The sequence below is a fragment of the Acomys russatus genome, chromosome 29, assembly GCF_903995435.1.
Source record: "Acomys russatus chromosome 29, mAcoRus1.1, whole genome shotgun sequence".
Taxonomy (NCBI): domain Eukaryota; kingdom Metazoa; phylum Chordata; class Mammalia; order Rodentia; family Muridae; genus Acomys; species Acomys russatus.
Window position 1 is genome coordinate 45,773,708 of NC_067165.1, and position 14,440 is coordinate 45,788,147.

A 14,440-nucleotide genomic window follows, 5' to 3' on the forward strand; every position below is an offset into this window, starting at 1 on the left:
TCTTTTTGAAGGTCAGACTCGAGGATCCACCCACAGCTGCCCCAGAGTGAGGAGCTGCGTCCACGTAAGTGGCCCCTGAGCAGGAGGGTGTGCGTCAGCTGTTGATAAGCTCGCCCACGTTTCCCTCTGGCCACAGAGCGCGTACAGACAGAAGCACAGAGCAAATGCATGCTTCATCGCTGTGGCTGGGTCACCAGTGTGGTGCGTGCAAGGACTGAAAGAGAGGGGAATGAAAACATGGCCCCTGAAGTCCTGGTTAGAGTTTGAGCTTGCCACCGACAGGCCTGCCTTCCACCTACAATCACCCAGAAGGCACGAGGCCATGGCTACCACGTCAGGAGCGTGTCTTTCTACCACCTGGATTCTGGGTGCCTATTCTGAGAGGTAGAAGGCAGAGAGAGACCACCCATCCCTTCCACCTGCACCCCTCCCAGGCTACCTGCCTTTCTGGCCTGCCTCCCACCCCTCTGATTAAGCTGCCTGGCCTTCAAGCCTCCTCTCCATACATACTTTGGTCCTTTCTCTCTGGGCTACCGGAACCTGGAGCTCTGCCATCCAGAGCTACAAGGCCACCTGTTTCCTTCCTGATCCCTCTGAAAGTAGCCAGTCCTTCTGGGGTCACTCCTGACCATCCCGAACCCCCGTTTCTGGGGACATTGGGCCTCCTGACTCCTACTTTGGCTCTGGGGGGCTGCCCAACCTCCCGTCTCTAATCGCCTCTGAGGACTACAGGGAATCCTGGGGCTCCATACCCTCCCACACCTTTGCTCTTGAGCTCACCGGGCCTCCAGGGACCTCTACTCCGGTTCTGAAGACAGGAGCCTCCTGGGACCCTCCCACCAGCATGGACTCTGCAACTGGGGCCACAGCAGGGCCACAGGTATCCCTTCCTCAGCCTCACAGAATGGCCACTAGGGCCCCTGTCAGGGACATGTGGGGGACACAAAGCAGCAGCCTGGCAACCGTGGCTAGTAGGACTTTGAGCACCCTGCGTAATTAATCAAACTCTATTAGTGCTAATTGCCGGGGCCAGGGCGGGGCTGAGGTCTCTCAGCTTGCCCCCACCTGGAAGGCTAAGGACGTGAACAGGAATCTCCAGGCGTCTGAAGTCTTGGCCCTGCCTCAGGCAGCCACAGGAGGTGGATACAGAAGCCAAGCCCTGGCTTTTATGACCTGGCTTTTTAAGTGGCACAAAGGCCTTATCAGCCAGGCATTCTGAGAAAGCCAGCTCCTGGCCTGTGGGGCCTGCACAATTTCTCTTAACAAAGGCCGCCTTCAGTGGGAACTGGTGGATGTTGGTCGGGGGCGCCAGGTCGAGGGGGACAAAGTTGGGCATCTCGTGCTTATGCGTCGCTGTCCACTGTACGCTCCAGGCCCCCTGCTGTGCCTGTGACAAACTATAACTGTAACCCTTAAGATTCCTGCAATTGATTTACTACATAGACTCCATGTAGAACTCTCAAGGCCCCTGACCACTAGTGTCACAAGACACAAGACAGGCTGCCACTGAGTTTCCACGAGACAATAAGAAGAGTAAGGAAACAGGAGTCTGATGCCCTCCAACCCCCAGCAGCAGCCTGGAGTGCTGCAGGGAAGAAGCAAGCTGCCTTCTTTCTAAACCACAGTGCCACATGCTTTAGGTACGGATGCGTTCTGGGGTCCCGTCACCACCCCAGAACTTTATCCCCAACAGCTGAGATGACAAGCCAAACACATGGCGACTGTCAGCGGCCCTCTGAAGTAAGGACACACGCAACAGAAGCTGAAATTGAGCCCTTGTCTCTTCCCATGGTTTCTCTCATCTAGCAGGGGCATCCCGGAACCCGGGCCAACGCCATTGCTTGTAACGTCATGTAGCCCAGACTGTTTTCTTTTCCCTCTGCCACATTCCAGACACAAAGAGGTGGCTCCATGTGGGTAAAAAGAACGCGGGACCTTCTCAGCCACCTGCTTGAGATCGGGCTCAAGCTTTTCACACAAATGAACATCTAGAAAACGGTTTACAATGACGGTCAGAGCTCCCCGCCGCTTAGAGCCTTTGGCCTGTACTGAAAATACTGTTTAGTGATTAAGACCAAAGCCCCAGAGTTGCCAGGCCTGCTCAGTCTTAGCGTTCTAGCATTTAAAAAAATAAAAGCCCCCTGCGGGTGACGCAGGGAGGACATGAGGGGAGCACCAGTTTGCAATCAGTGGACATGCAGGTGGTTCCTTTCTCTGGCCTTGATAACAGTTACCAGTGTCCCTCATGGTCCCCGCTCCGCACGCCTGTCGGGATCAGCTTCCTCTGTGCCCATACCTTTATAATTGTGTTACGATATGTTCTGTCACTTAAAAACTCAAAATTTCCTTACACATTTATCTCTTTTCCCGGCTGCACAGTTTATAAGGATTATAAAAATATAAAGTATTAGCCCACGGTTAAATATCGACACCATTACGTGGTTTCCAACAAGGCACTGAATTTAATTAATGGATGATAAATTCTGACAAATAGTTATTTATTGTGACATCGCCACAGTTGAAAGGTGAATTTAAACTTAACTGTTCTCCAAGAAAAAGAGGATCCTTCTGATCCACAGACAGCGCCTGATTGTTTTTTCTGAATTAAAATGAATTTGACATGTATTTTTTAAGGACATCCTCTGTGTGTGCGTGTGCACGTTTTCATGTGTATGTGTGAGCGTGTGTATGTATGTATCTGAGGACAACGTGCAGACTTTTGCTATTTCCTTTCACTGTGTAGGTTCCAGGTATTGGACTCAGGTCAAGTTAGGTGGCCAGGGTATCCATCCGCTGAGACACCTCACTGGCCTGCATCGGCTGGCTAAAAAAAAGGCTCAACAAATTCTCTAATCTTACCTCCCTTGTTTACATGGAGAAACTAGTGTTTCCCTATTTGGAGCCACCATTTCAAAGGACCAAACCAAAAATTTATGAATTTTAATTTTAAAATGACGTAGAAATAAAGCAAAAAGAAATGGAAAAGGTCAGCGTGGCTCAGGACCTGATAACCTGCTTAAAAATATCAGCCCCAGCAGACTTCACACCTTGGAGGCAAAGGAGGTTCTGGGCCCGAGAGAGAGAAATGAAAACAAGAGAGACCAGCCACCGGCCACCGGCCACCGGGCACTGGCCCCTGCGCTAAGCAGCAAGAAGCAGGAATGGCCCCATGGACACCTGGAGGCACAGCTTCTGACCTGGTCCTTTGCTTAAACCCCTCGTTCAATGCGGTCAAGAGGGACTGCTCTCCTGCTGTGGGTAGACCTGCATCCTGGATACTCTGCCCTGCCATGGAATACAGGGGCACTGTGCAGATAGCACAGGTTTGGCCTGTTCTAACAGATGAAGAACATACTAGCCCCCAGCATCATTGCTTCAGCCTGTCCTCCAACCTCAGCCCGCTGACCAGTAAACACGACTCCATGCCCACCCCTACCCACCACCGAGGCAGTGCAGCAGAAAAAAAGAGAAAATAGCCCCTCTGTGAATAGATCTCTGCCTACCCCTTGTTTCTTCCTGTGGGCACAGCACTTGCGAGCTTTCCTTCTCTTTCTGAACATTAAAACAAATTCAGTAACAGACCCCTGCTTGTGTCGCCCAAATGTTTCAGACCAATTCATTTGCTCATAATTGCAGGTGGAAAAAAAACAAAAAACAAAAAACAAAAAACAAAAAACAAAAAACAAAAAACCACCCAGGAGTAACCTGGATGTTCTGAATTTTCCAAAGAGAGAGGTCTTGACAGAAGGGGCTGGGTGGGGGTGGGGGTGGAGCTGGGAGTGGGGGAGATGCCTGTGAGTGCTTGTTTGCCCTCAGAAGAGACAGTGAAAGCATCAGAAATGGCTGCTCATGACTGCTTGGCATCTGGAAATGGCCCCGCCACAAATACCAGGGCAGAGCCCTAGTCCCTGACTTCTACAGGAGGCATGTTGTTCCTATCAGATAGACCAGCCCAAAACCTTCGTTTTTCAAAAGCAAGCTCTTTGGAGGCCAGGTATAATGCTGGCAAGGCCTTCTTGGCCTGTGTGTATACCAGAGGAACGCTCCTAGCCTAGCATGGCCTCCCCTTCTCAGAATGGTAAGGAAGACTCCCAGGTGGACACAAGGGATACGAGCAATCTCTTCTCGTGATCAGGGGTCCCCTGGAAAGAGGACTCTTAGAGCTACAGAGTGCCAGGAGGGCAATCTCACAGCTCTGATGGTCACTTGGTACAGGTCAATGGGCACTTTGCTGTAGTGTCCGGAGGCAGGACAGGACCTGAGATGGACAACGGGAGCCTGGGTAGCTCCACTGCTGAGAGGGGCCACCTGCGTCCCATCCACCCACAGCCAAGGCACGGGGAGGCCAGACATCGGAGGGAGCATCTGGGAAAGCTAGACAGGAACTGAGCCCGTTGGAGGCTTCGGCTCACTTCCAGTGGCCACATCTCCAGCTCCAAGAGGCCACAGAGTAGCACAGAAGATAATAACCCTTGTCTTCTGGCCCGAGGCAGGGCTGAAGATGTCTGCCAAGGCTGCGGGGAGGGCACATGGCTAGGTTGAGAGGACTCTGGGCATTGGGAGCAGAACCAGGAGGAAGGTGGGCTGCTGCGGTTTCCAGAGCCTGGCTGGGTCACAGTCCCTGGCCGGCAGCCGGCAGGGACAGGTGCAGCCCTGCGATGGTGAGAGAGACGCACTTTCCTCAGTGTTATGGTCAGCAGCTGACATGTGGCTCTCTCCCAAGGACACAGAACACCGGAAATCCGGACTTCTGACTTGACCCAAGCCCAAGACCTGACCATTACAAGCACAGGGTCTAGGGATCTCAGGCTCCCACTATCCGCAGTGACCTGTGTCTTTAGTTTAGAGGCTCCTCTCCTCCATAGGTTGAGCAGTTCATCTCTTCTGGTAGCTCCCAGAATTTTCTCTGAAGATGCTGGGACCCTTCTTCCATTCTTATATCTCTTTAGGATATTGGAACTGAGGTCATGTGTCTTGACTCTTGAAACAAGGCCTCGCCATTTCTAACTTGATATATATTTTCCTCGCTGAAGGCCCTGGGCAGCACAGCACCATGACTACAAGGCAGGTGTTTGGTGATGGGCTCCTTGCTGTCCTGCAGTGCTGTGTGTACGCGCAGGTGCATGTGTGTGTATGTATGTGGGTGTGTGCTCATGGTATTCGTGTTTACACAGATGACTGTATGTTTAGGTATGTACATGCACCCATGTGTACACAAGTGCACTGTGTATGTGTCTGTGGGTGTGTGGTGTTCCTAACTGCCTAGAAGTCTTTGTAGGCACTCTTGGGAAAGGGAGGAGAAATCTGAGAAACACTACTGACATTTTTAGTGTTTCCTTCTCAAAGAGAAGCTTGTCCTCAGGGATCTTTTCAGTCCTGTATCTCTAGGAAATTTCATTCAGCTAAAGAGAGGGTCAAAGTGCTATTCTGTGGGGACAACTCTCTCCACTGCATGGCCAGGAAGTAGAAATGCTTACATGGAGGCTGTGGCCATCTGGGAAACAGAGAAGGAAAGGGAGAAAGGGAGGGGCATGTGTGTGTGTGTGTGTGCGCTTGTGTGTGTGTGTGTGCTCGTATGTGCGTGTGTGTGCTCGTGTGTGTGTTCATGTGTCTGTATGTGTGTGCTCATGTGTGTGTGCGCTCATGTGTCTGTGTGTATGTGTTCGTGTATGTGTGTGTGTGTGTGTGTGTGTGTGTGTGTGTGTACATATTTCTGTTTTAGGAAGGATACAATGAGCTTGAAATCTATTTTTCCTTTCAGGACAGCTGTGGGCTTCAGTGAGGCAAAGGCTCTTTTCTTCCCACATTAGAGGGGGTCTCAGTGTGAGTTTTATGGGCAGGAAATGCCCCATGTTTGGGGAATGATTTGGGTCCTGGACCCTCCAGAAGGTGGCATTTATCTAATTCTCCAGATCCTCTGAACACAAGGATATTTTTCATCTAGTGTTCGGGCTTAAACCAGGGAGAGTTCACACTGCAAGACCACATGGGAGAGGGGCAAGCAGCAGGCAAAGAGAACCAAGTAAGCCTGACCTGATGCTAGTCAGTTTAGTCAGGTGTGTAGGCACACAGGGAGTGGGGTGCAGGGCACAAGGCACAAGGCACACGGTGCAGGGTGCAGGGCACAGGGCATATGGCACAGGGCATAGGGTGCAGGGTGCAGGGCATAGGGTTCAGGGCACAGGGCACATGGCACAGGGTACAGAGCACAAGGCACAGGGTACACGGCACAGGACGCAGGGCACAGGATGCAGGGCACAGGACACAGGGCACAGGGCGCAGGGCGCAGGGCACAAGGCACACGGTGCACGGTGCATGGCACAGGGCATATGGCACCGGGTGCAGGGCACATGGCACAGAGTACAGGTCACAAGGTGTAGGGCACACAGCGCAGGACACAGGGCACAAGGCATAGGGCATATGGCACAGGGCATAGGGCACAGGGTGCAGGGCAAACAGCACAGGGCACAGGGCGCAGGGCACACAGCACAGGGTGCAGGGCACAGGGCGCAGGGCACACAGCACAGAGCACAGGGTGCAGGGCACAAGGCACACGGTGCATGGTACAGGGCACAGAGCATATGGCGCCATGCGCAGGGTACATGGCACAGAGTACAGGTTACAAGGTGTAGGGCACACAGCACAGGGCACAGGGCACATAGCACAAGGTGCAGGGCGCATGGCACACAGCAAGGTTGGGGATGCAGCAGCTTTGAGATACAGGCACTTAGGAGTTGAAGGCTGTAAATCATTCTATCCTGGAACATTCCTGCCCATGGTCTGAAAATGAAAAGTGAATCCCTGCGAGCCAGTCATTTCTCTTTAAACTCACAAGGTAGTTTAAAGTAAACTCTGAAATGGTTAAAAAAAAAAAAAAAAAAAAAAAAAAAAAAAAAAAAAAACGTTTTTGAAGGCCAGTTCTTTTTTGAGAGGACAGTGCTTTGTGCTTTCAAAAAATCTTGTCCCGCCAACATTCACGTTTCAGTTTATCTGAGTTCTAGCATCTGTTTGACAAGTAACAAAACCTATGTCCTTGCTGCTCTGTCTGTGTCCTCATTGCTCTACCGGCACCTCACAGAGCCCATGCCTGCATGCAGACGCACCCAGTGCTTCCCAGGACAGGGGTGCTTGCAGACCTGAGCCTCAGAGGAGAGTTCCCAAGCTCTGTGCACCTTATCAGTTTTCTGTTGCACGCGCTCTCATGATCTTCTGGAAGTTTTCCTTCTGTGTTCCATTTTAACATCACAATTATTTCTGCTCTTGAGCTTCTTCAGTCAGTCAGAAAGCTATCTTTTTCCCCTTCTCTCAAAATTTTTGGTTCTAGTTGAAGGTCATGGAAGTGTTGGCAGCAGAGATCCTGGTCCTGGCTGTCAGGAGCCAACAGGTATCTAGCGAATTGAGCCCAAGAGCTGTGGAGACTAAGCTCTTGAGGAGAGCTGTGAGGCGGTGCGCAGGTCAGAGGCCTCCCTACGGCTTCCTTGTTGTCTTTTTAAATGCAAAATATTTCTCTAGAGTCAAGAGCCTCGAACCACTTTAGACAGCTTGCACTGGGCTACACAAGAATGGGGCCTTTGTTATGTGGTCTCCACAAATCGTTTTTAAAGCAAATGGAGCCCTCCCCCCCCCCCACCAAAATCTCATATGTAGCCCAGAGACAGAGGCAGAATAAACTGATCTGTCAGGCGGAGGGCTGGGAGCTGGTACCCGCAGGGAACCCGTGCTCTGACGACACGAGGCTTTGCTGGAGTATGGAGAGTCTGCAGAGTCAAACTTGAAGCTACAAAAAGGACAAAGCAGTGCTGGTCACAGTGCCCAGCGGAGTGGAAAGACACGGAATAACGTCTTTCCTGATGGGCTTGCAGGTCTGGACCCCCTGCCCTGGGAATGCAGAGGCAACCCATGGAGACGAAGGAGGGGGGCAGTAAACTTGTGTGGGGGGGGTTCTTGCTCCGAGAAGCTGAGCTCAGGACTAGAGGTTCCTCAGCCTTTGAGGGGAATGCAGCTGAAGCCGCCATAGCTCGGCTCTTTAAGAGAGGAAGGGGCCATGCCAATGCAAGAGCATTTTCTTGGCAGTATGTCAGACTGCGATTATGACTTACGGGCTTTGGACACTTTTTCTTAGCGTGGTCTAGGAAACAGCCTGTGTGGCATTAGACCGGCCAGTGCGGATCCTTTTGGAAACCTTGTTTTACTAGGTCTGTTTAGGCAAGATTCCTTCCCATTGGTTCTTGTCCGCCGATCTTCCGGTGTCTCCTGGCATTTGTAGGGAAACGCAGACCCTGTGGCTTGAGGTCCTGTCTATTCGAGCTGGCCTTTAAAACCATGCTTTCAGTTCTTCAACGCCAGCAGCCTCAGGCAAGTTCTTCTGACCTTTTGCTCTGTCGTTCTGAGGGCAGCTACGTTTTCCAGGTAGCCCATGCTGGGCTTCTGTCAAAGGGCTACTCCCTGTGGCAGGATGGAGCTCAGCAGGGGACCCATGACCTTACTAGAGGCTTGCTGACCCTCATCTCAACACCCATCCACCTTGGTGCCCAGCCTCCGAGGACAGTCCACAGGGACAGAAGGCCCAGCTGACCAGCCTAGACCCTACCTGTTCATTCATCTGGCACATGGTGAGGTTCTGGTCATCACAGGAACACGCTACACGGATGTACTTGAGCCAGCTGCCAGCCCCTGCCTGGTTGGCATCCACGCAGAACTTCTCGCTGCCCAAGTCTTCAGAGATCTGCTGGGAAAGAAGCGAGCTGAGGTCAGAGATGGCCTGTGTGCTATGCTGCTGGCCTCAGAGGCTTAGGTGGACTCAGGCAAGATGGTAGGTTGGCTGAGACCTCAGCCAGTTCCAGGCACTGGACAGCCCCTGACCACCTAGCCCACCTGGTCCTGGGAACCTCCTGGGGACGGGTGGAGAGAAGAAGGTGGCCTTTCTCCGTCTTACAGAGCAGCTTACAGGCAGGTCAGCACAAGAAGAGCTTCCAGGAAGCTGTCCAGGTGTGAGAAAGCTGAGCCTTCTTGTGTCTGACACAAGCCCTCCGCTAAGGACAGTGGGAGTGTCAAGCAAGAAAGCAGTTCTCAAGCTAAAGGTGTTACAGGGTATATGGCCACACCTGAATCTGGATGCATGTGCCAGTGTGCACCCGTGTACCTGTGTGTACCCGTCCCTGTCAGACTGCACATCACCCTGTCAGATTGCACGTCACTGGAATGCCAGAAAAGACATTTTGTTCCTTTCAACTGGAAAGTTTCACTTTGACTCTGGCCAGCACATGGACCTCCCGCTTCTCACCGCGTCCTGTGTCACTGCCAGTTGCAGCGGCGGCAGCCCCAGCGCTAGCTTTACTTTGTTGCTGCTGCTGTCTTCTGAACTTTGTTTCTGAGGCTTGCTTACTGACCTCGGTCCCCCTCCCCCTTCCATACACCCCGAGGGTTGCCTGCAAGAAGACCCAGACCATGGGCTGGCAGCTGCAGGTGCAATAGCACCTTCCAGCTCCCACCTGCTTTGCCCAGTGCCTATGGTAAGGCCCTAATGCAAAGCCCTTGAAGCCAGCAGCAACTAGAGTGGTTGACTGGGTGCGCAAAAGGCCGGATGGCTGAAGGGGGGTTGTGGGCAGGGGTGTCCTGGGGAGGCGTTTCCAGGTGGGAAGGGTGACCAGGTGGGCAGGTGTGTCTAGGTGGGTAGGAGGCAAGCAGGCAGGAGTAACTGGAGTCTGAGTGACCCAGCGAAGGTGGCAGGAGGGGCTCTGTTCAGGTAGCCCACTTCACTTTTCGAGATCTTTGTACACCTCGGGCAGACCCTGGGATTCTTTTGAAAAGTTCAGTCTCAGCACAAAGCAAAGAAGCTGCACGCCTTGCCTCTGTTCCCTATTCCCCTAAAGACTTTGACACAAAGTCAGACCCTGAGCCCACTGACAGGAAGTGGGTCTTCAGTCTTCCCCCCCCCTCAGTTTGCTTTGTCTCCCAGGTGACACCTATCCGTGACACCCCCTCTACCCAGGTTCCTGACAAAGGGTGGCAATGAAGGTCCGAAGGTACCAGGTAGGAGAGACTTAGGATATGGATCAGGGGCATGGCTCTGAGGTCTTGTACAGTAGCGCACTGCAGTGCCTCCTCCCAGGGCCCCTTGTGCTCCCTTGGGTGACTAGCAGATTCTCTCAAGCTTTTCTTACCAATGGGGCAGCAGTGGCAGAAATGCGGCTAAGCACTGACTCCATAGGGCAGAGACTCTGGTTAGTTACCCGCCCTCTCCTCTCACCCCTCCCTACACACCGGGTTCCCTCTTAGCCCAGAATCACTCCAGGCTGCCTGTGGATAAGGCCACGTCTGAAGAAGGTCAGGGTAGAGATGCCCAGAGCGTAGATGGGGGCTGTGAACAGAGAGCCCCCTACCCAAGCCTGGGCACTGCAGCCTTCCTCTCAAAACCGAAACACCGGGATTCACACATACTGTTGGCAAAGCTGGGAGCCCGACCATATGCCTCTCTGAGCTTAGGGAGCAGGCCAGGGGTTCAGGCTGCTTGCTGAGAGGCACGAGCCTCAACTCTAGAGGCATCAGGACACAGGTGTGGCCTCCTCTGTCCCTTGGGGCTCAGGGGATGGGTACCCAGGGAAATCTCTCCAGGGGTCTGAGCTTAGCAGAGGCTGTCTCATCCTAGCCAGGACATAGAAGTCAGTGCACCAGGAGTCAGGGCCCTGGCCCTCAGGGGTCAGATGAATTCTTCCATGCTCCATACAGATCCCTGGAGGCCACTGCCTGCCATGCTCCAATCCAAGGCCTGCCCAACCCAAGCACTACTGGGTGACCCCACAGCCTGGTGAGGACAGAGGCAGAGTAAGCAGTGGCCACATGTTGAGGAGGGCAGGCCTTCTGTCTCCAAGAAGTGGGCTCCAGCCACCAAGTCCAAAGCGCTCAGCGCACGCGTGCGCACACACACACACACACACACACACACACACACGTTAGTGGGACCCCTACCTCAGAAGGCAGTTTGGCACCCCTCTGGAGACGTAGGGATTAAGACAGACTAGCTGCTGAGAGGGCAGTGGCCCCCTTCCTCCCTGCTCAGCAGATGGCACAGAATCCCAGGTCCTGTCTGTCTCTCCGCCCCTCACTCTGTGTACCTTCTTCCTCCTTTCACAGTGCAGAGCCCGGGGAGCTAGTTGATGGTGCTGCGAACGGGCATGTCTGCATACAGGGCTCCGTCCCCAGACCCTTCCTGGGGTTTGGCTGTGGATGTCTCAGACTTGAGGCCTATTTCCCCAAGAACAATCTCTACTTATTAGCTAGTGACAACTACGGTAAAGTGCTTGGGAGCTTGTTGAGCCCCAGATAACCATATGTGTGTGCGTGCAAGGTGTGTACATGCTAGTGGGCATGCATATACAGCTGTGCACCTCTGTGGTATGTGTGTGTGCGCGCACATGTGGATCTGTCTATCTGTCGGTCTATCTATCATCTATCTATATGTGTATACACAAGAGTCTCTACTTATGTGTATACACATGTGCATATGTGTGTGTGTGTGCTTGCATGCACTCAGGGATCACAGCCGTGAGTCAGCTGGTATATCTTTGAAAAAGACAAATTCACTCCTATGAGAAGATAATCTAGGCACCTGTTGGTCCCAGTCTGTGGCCTGCCCAGGCTTCCATCTCTCACCAGCTCCTGATCCCCAGGATGATTTGCTTTCCTGGTGGTCCCTAGAGGCCTGAGAAAGTTCCCCTCTCCAGCGTGGTCACCATGGGCCTGCTATTCCTTCTCCGAGACAAGACTCTCTGTCTGGGCGGTGCTCAGTGAATAACAGCCCGCCCCTCCCAGGAAGGGAGGCGCTCCTGTGCCAGGCCTGAACAACAGTGGACACAGAAGAGGAGGGCGTCATTCTATAAGATCTGGAATCCACCAAGTAGGCCTGGCTCCTCACAGGCCCCTGCCGTCGCTGCCCGTGAGGTAGGGCTTTTGCCTACTCATAGCGATGAGGTCTTAGTACCCCTTTCTAGCTGAGGGGGCTTCAGGTGGCCCACTGGGCTCTGGGGGTTCTTGCTATGCTAAAAGGAAAGTCTAGGGGTCAGATCATCAAGGCCACAGCCCCAGGCAGCTGAGCGCTACACTGGGGTAGCGAGTGCCACAGACCTGATGCCATGGGCCACAGCATCGGGCAAGCCGTTCTGATCTGGAGTCTGGCCTCCGCTCGCACCTAAGCTGTGGCAGGAGCTGTGTAGCTCTGATAGTTCCGAGGGTGTCTGAAGGCTCAAGCATTAGGCTGTGTTCGCACACGAGCCGTGAAAGGGTCATGAGAGAGGCCGGTGGTGTTCTCTTGGCTGTTTTCCTGTGGCTGTGGAGTGGAGCCCCATTCAGATTTGGAGTTCAGCACCTACCCACTTGAAAGCCTGGCTCTGGGTTGCTGGAGCTGAGCCTGTGGACTCCCATAATTGCCAGCAGAAATGGCCCCTGCTGCCCATTTGCCCCCACTTGGCCTCTCAGCCCCCATGTCCAGTTTCCTCAGCTCGTCAGTCACCCCCATCAGAGACGCCGAGTTACGAAGTGAAGAGATGGAAAAAAAATCCTCTTAACCTTGACAATTTTTTTTTGGCACATCATTTGAGGTTTCCTGCACTTTTAATTTGTGGCTCTCTGCTGGGCTAACTCTTTCACATTTAATGGGCATGACCAGGGGCCAGCTCCACACGGGATGTGCATACAAGGCAGGAATGCAGAGGCATCTGTCGTCAGCTCACCTAATGGATTCCCAGCCTGCAGGACGGAGTGAGGCCTGGGAATCACCTTGTTGGCCTGTGCCCTGTGGCTGCAGCATGCTCCCTAGAAGCTCGCACCATGCTGGGTGTCTGCAGGACTGTTGCGCGTGTCCCTTACGTCCTTCCCTCACACCTGCATGCACACTCGGGAACATACGCTGACATGAACACACACATATGCACACACAAATACATAGAGGCACATGTGCGAGCGTACGTGCGATTTTTAAAAAAAAATGATTTATGACATTCAGAAGGAGGCGAAACAGAAAGTCCATTCTTGTGAGAGAAAGAGGAGGGTAGGCCCTTCTGGAGACACCTTGGTGTGGCGGACACGGAGCCTGAATGAGCTCATAAATCTGGACCTGACGCTCATTACGGGCCTGGTGGTGACGTGACCAAGTGCTAAGCAGAAACGCCGCGGCGGCGGCTGCTGCTTGGGGTCTATTGCCGGAGCCGGCAGACAGGAGCCGGGATGCAGGGAGCAGGGGGTCAGGGGCCCATCTGCTCGAGCTGGGGAGGAGGGAATGGAAGGACTGGGGGTGGGGTGGGTGGAGAGAATGGTGGAGTATGTTGTCTGGGACTGTCTGTCCCCCCCTGACCTCGGCCTCAACTGGACAGCTGCCAGGGTGCTGCATATTGGAGGTAAGGGATGGAGTTACAGGGTCTTGGCCAGACCCCAGATCCAGGCTCAGGGCTTGGATGCTGCAAAAAGAGGGCTGCTGCCTGACCAGCGGCTCTGCTGACAGGTGCCAGTGCTGCCCCAGCTTCACACCTGGGGAACTTGGCTCCCACGTCAGTCACAGTCAGATCCTCTTGGCTTGGAGCCACACACACACACACACACACACACACACACACACACACACACACACGGATGTCATAAAAAGTCACTGAATCCTACATTTTTTTTTCAGCGTTTGGGCCCTACTCAGGCCTTTAAAGATCTGAAGAAAGCCACACACTGGACGTTGCTGCTCAGGCATCCAAAGGCCTTGTGAACATGGAGGTTCCGGGCATTCCTGCACCCAATTCTCAGATGCCGGGCTGGGTGCAAACACCCCAGGCACACGGCTGATCTCTCCCGCGTCCTCAGCCACTCTGCGATGGAGCCCCGTGGGACACACCTTGAGCATCCAGCCTGATGCTGCCCTCTCTTTCTCCTCCCCTACTGCCCTTCTATGCCATGCTAACTCATCTCTCCCCTCTTCCTTCTTGGCTCTTTTTGGTGGAGGCTCCACCTAGCAGGAGGAGAAAAAATCCTCCTGCCAGCTGCAGGAAGAGGGCAGGATGGTGCAGTGGAAAAGGACTTGGGTGTGACTGTGCTTTGCCTGAGTGACTTGGGCTTCCAGGGGACGTATCTGAGGTACACAACTGAAGAGGAGCCTCGGAGCCTGGAGCCGCGTGCAGGCTCATCCTTGCTGCCTGTCACAGAAGCAAGGTCGCCAGCCTCTCCTGTGACCTAACTACAAACACACCAAGGGTGCCTTCAGCTGCCCCGGCACCGACCTCACAGTGCAGACACTGTGGCCTGCTTGGGACATTTGAGGTGGGGCGAACGTCCTCGTCTATCTTGGCATCTGTGTGGTTTGTCTCACTGGTCGTGGGCTGCAACCCTGAGCCACAAGAAATAAAAGGTCAACTTGGTGATTCACGCTGGCATTCTGTGTGTTTCACAACGAGGAGGCACGAGA

General features: G+C 53.5%; 1 protein-coding gene across 1 annotated transcript in view; it reads right to left on the reverse strand.

The window, feature by feature from the left end:
* Prdm16 (PR/SET domain 16) overlaps positions 1-14,440 on the reverse strand; it is a 316,464-nt gene that overhangs the window by 34,651 nt on the left and 267,373 nt on the right. Inside the window, exon 4 of the mRNA XM_051171023.1 lies at positions 8,591-8,725. Within this exon, the coding sequence (XP_051026980.1) occupies positions 8,591-8,725 (135 nt within the window). The remainder of the gene's footprint in view (positions 1-8,590; positions 8,726-14,440) is intronic.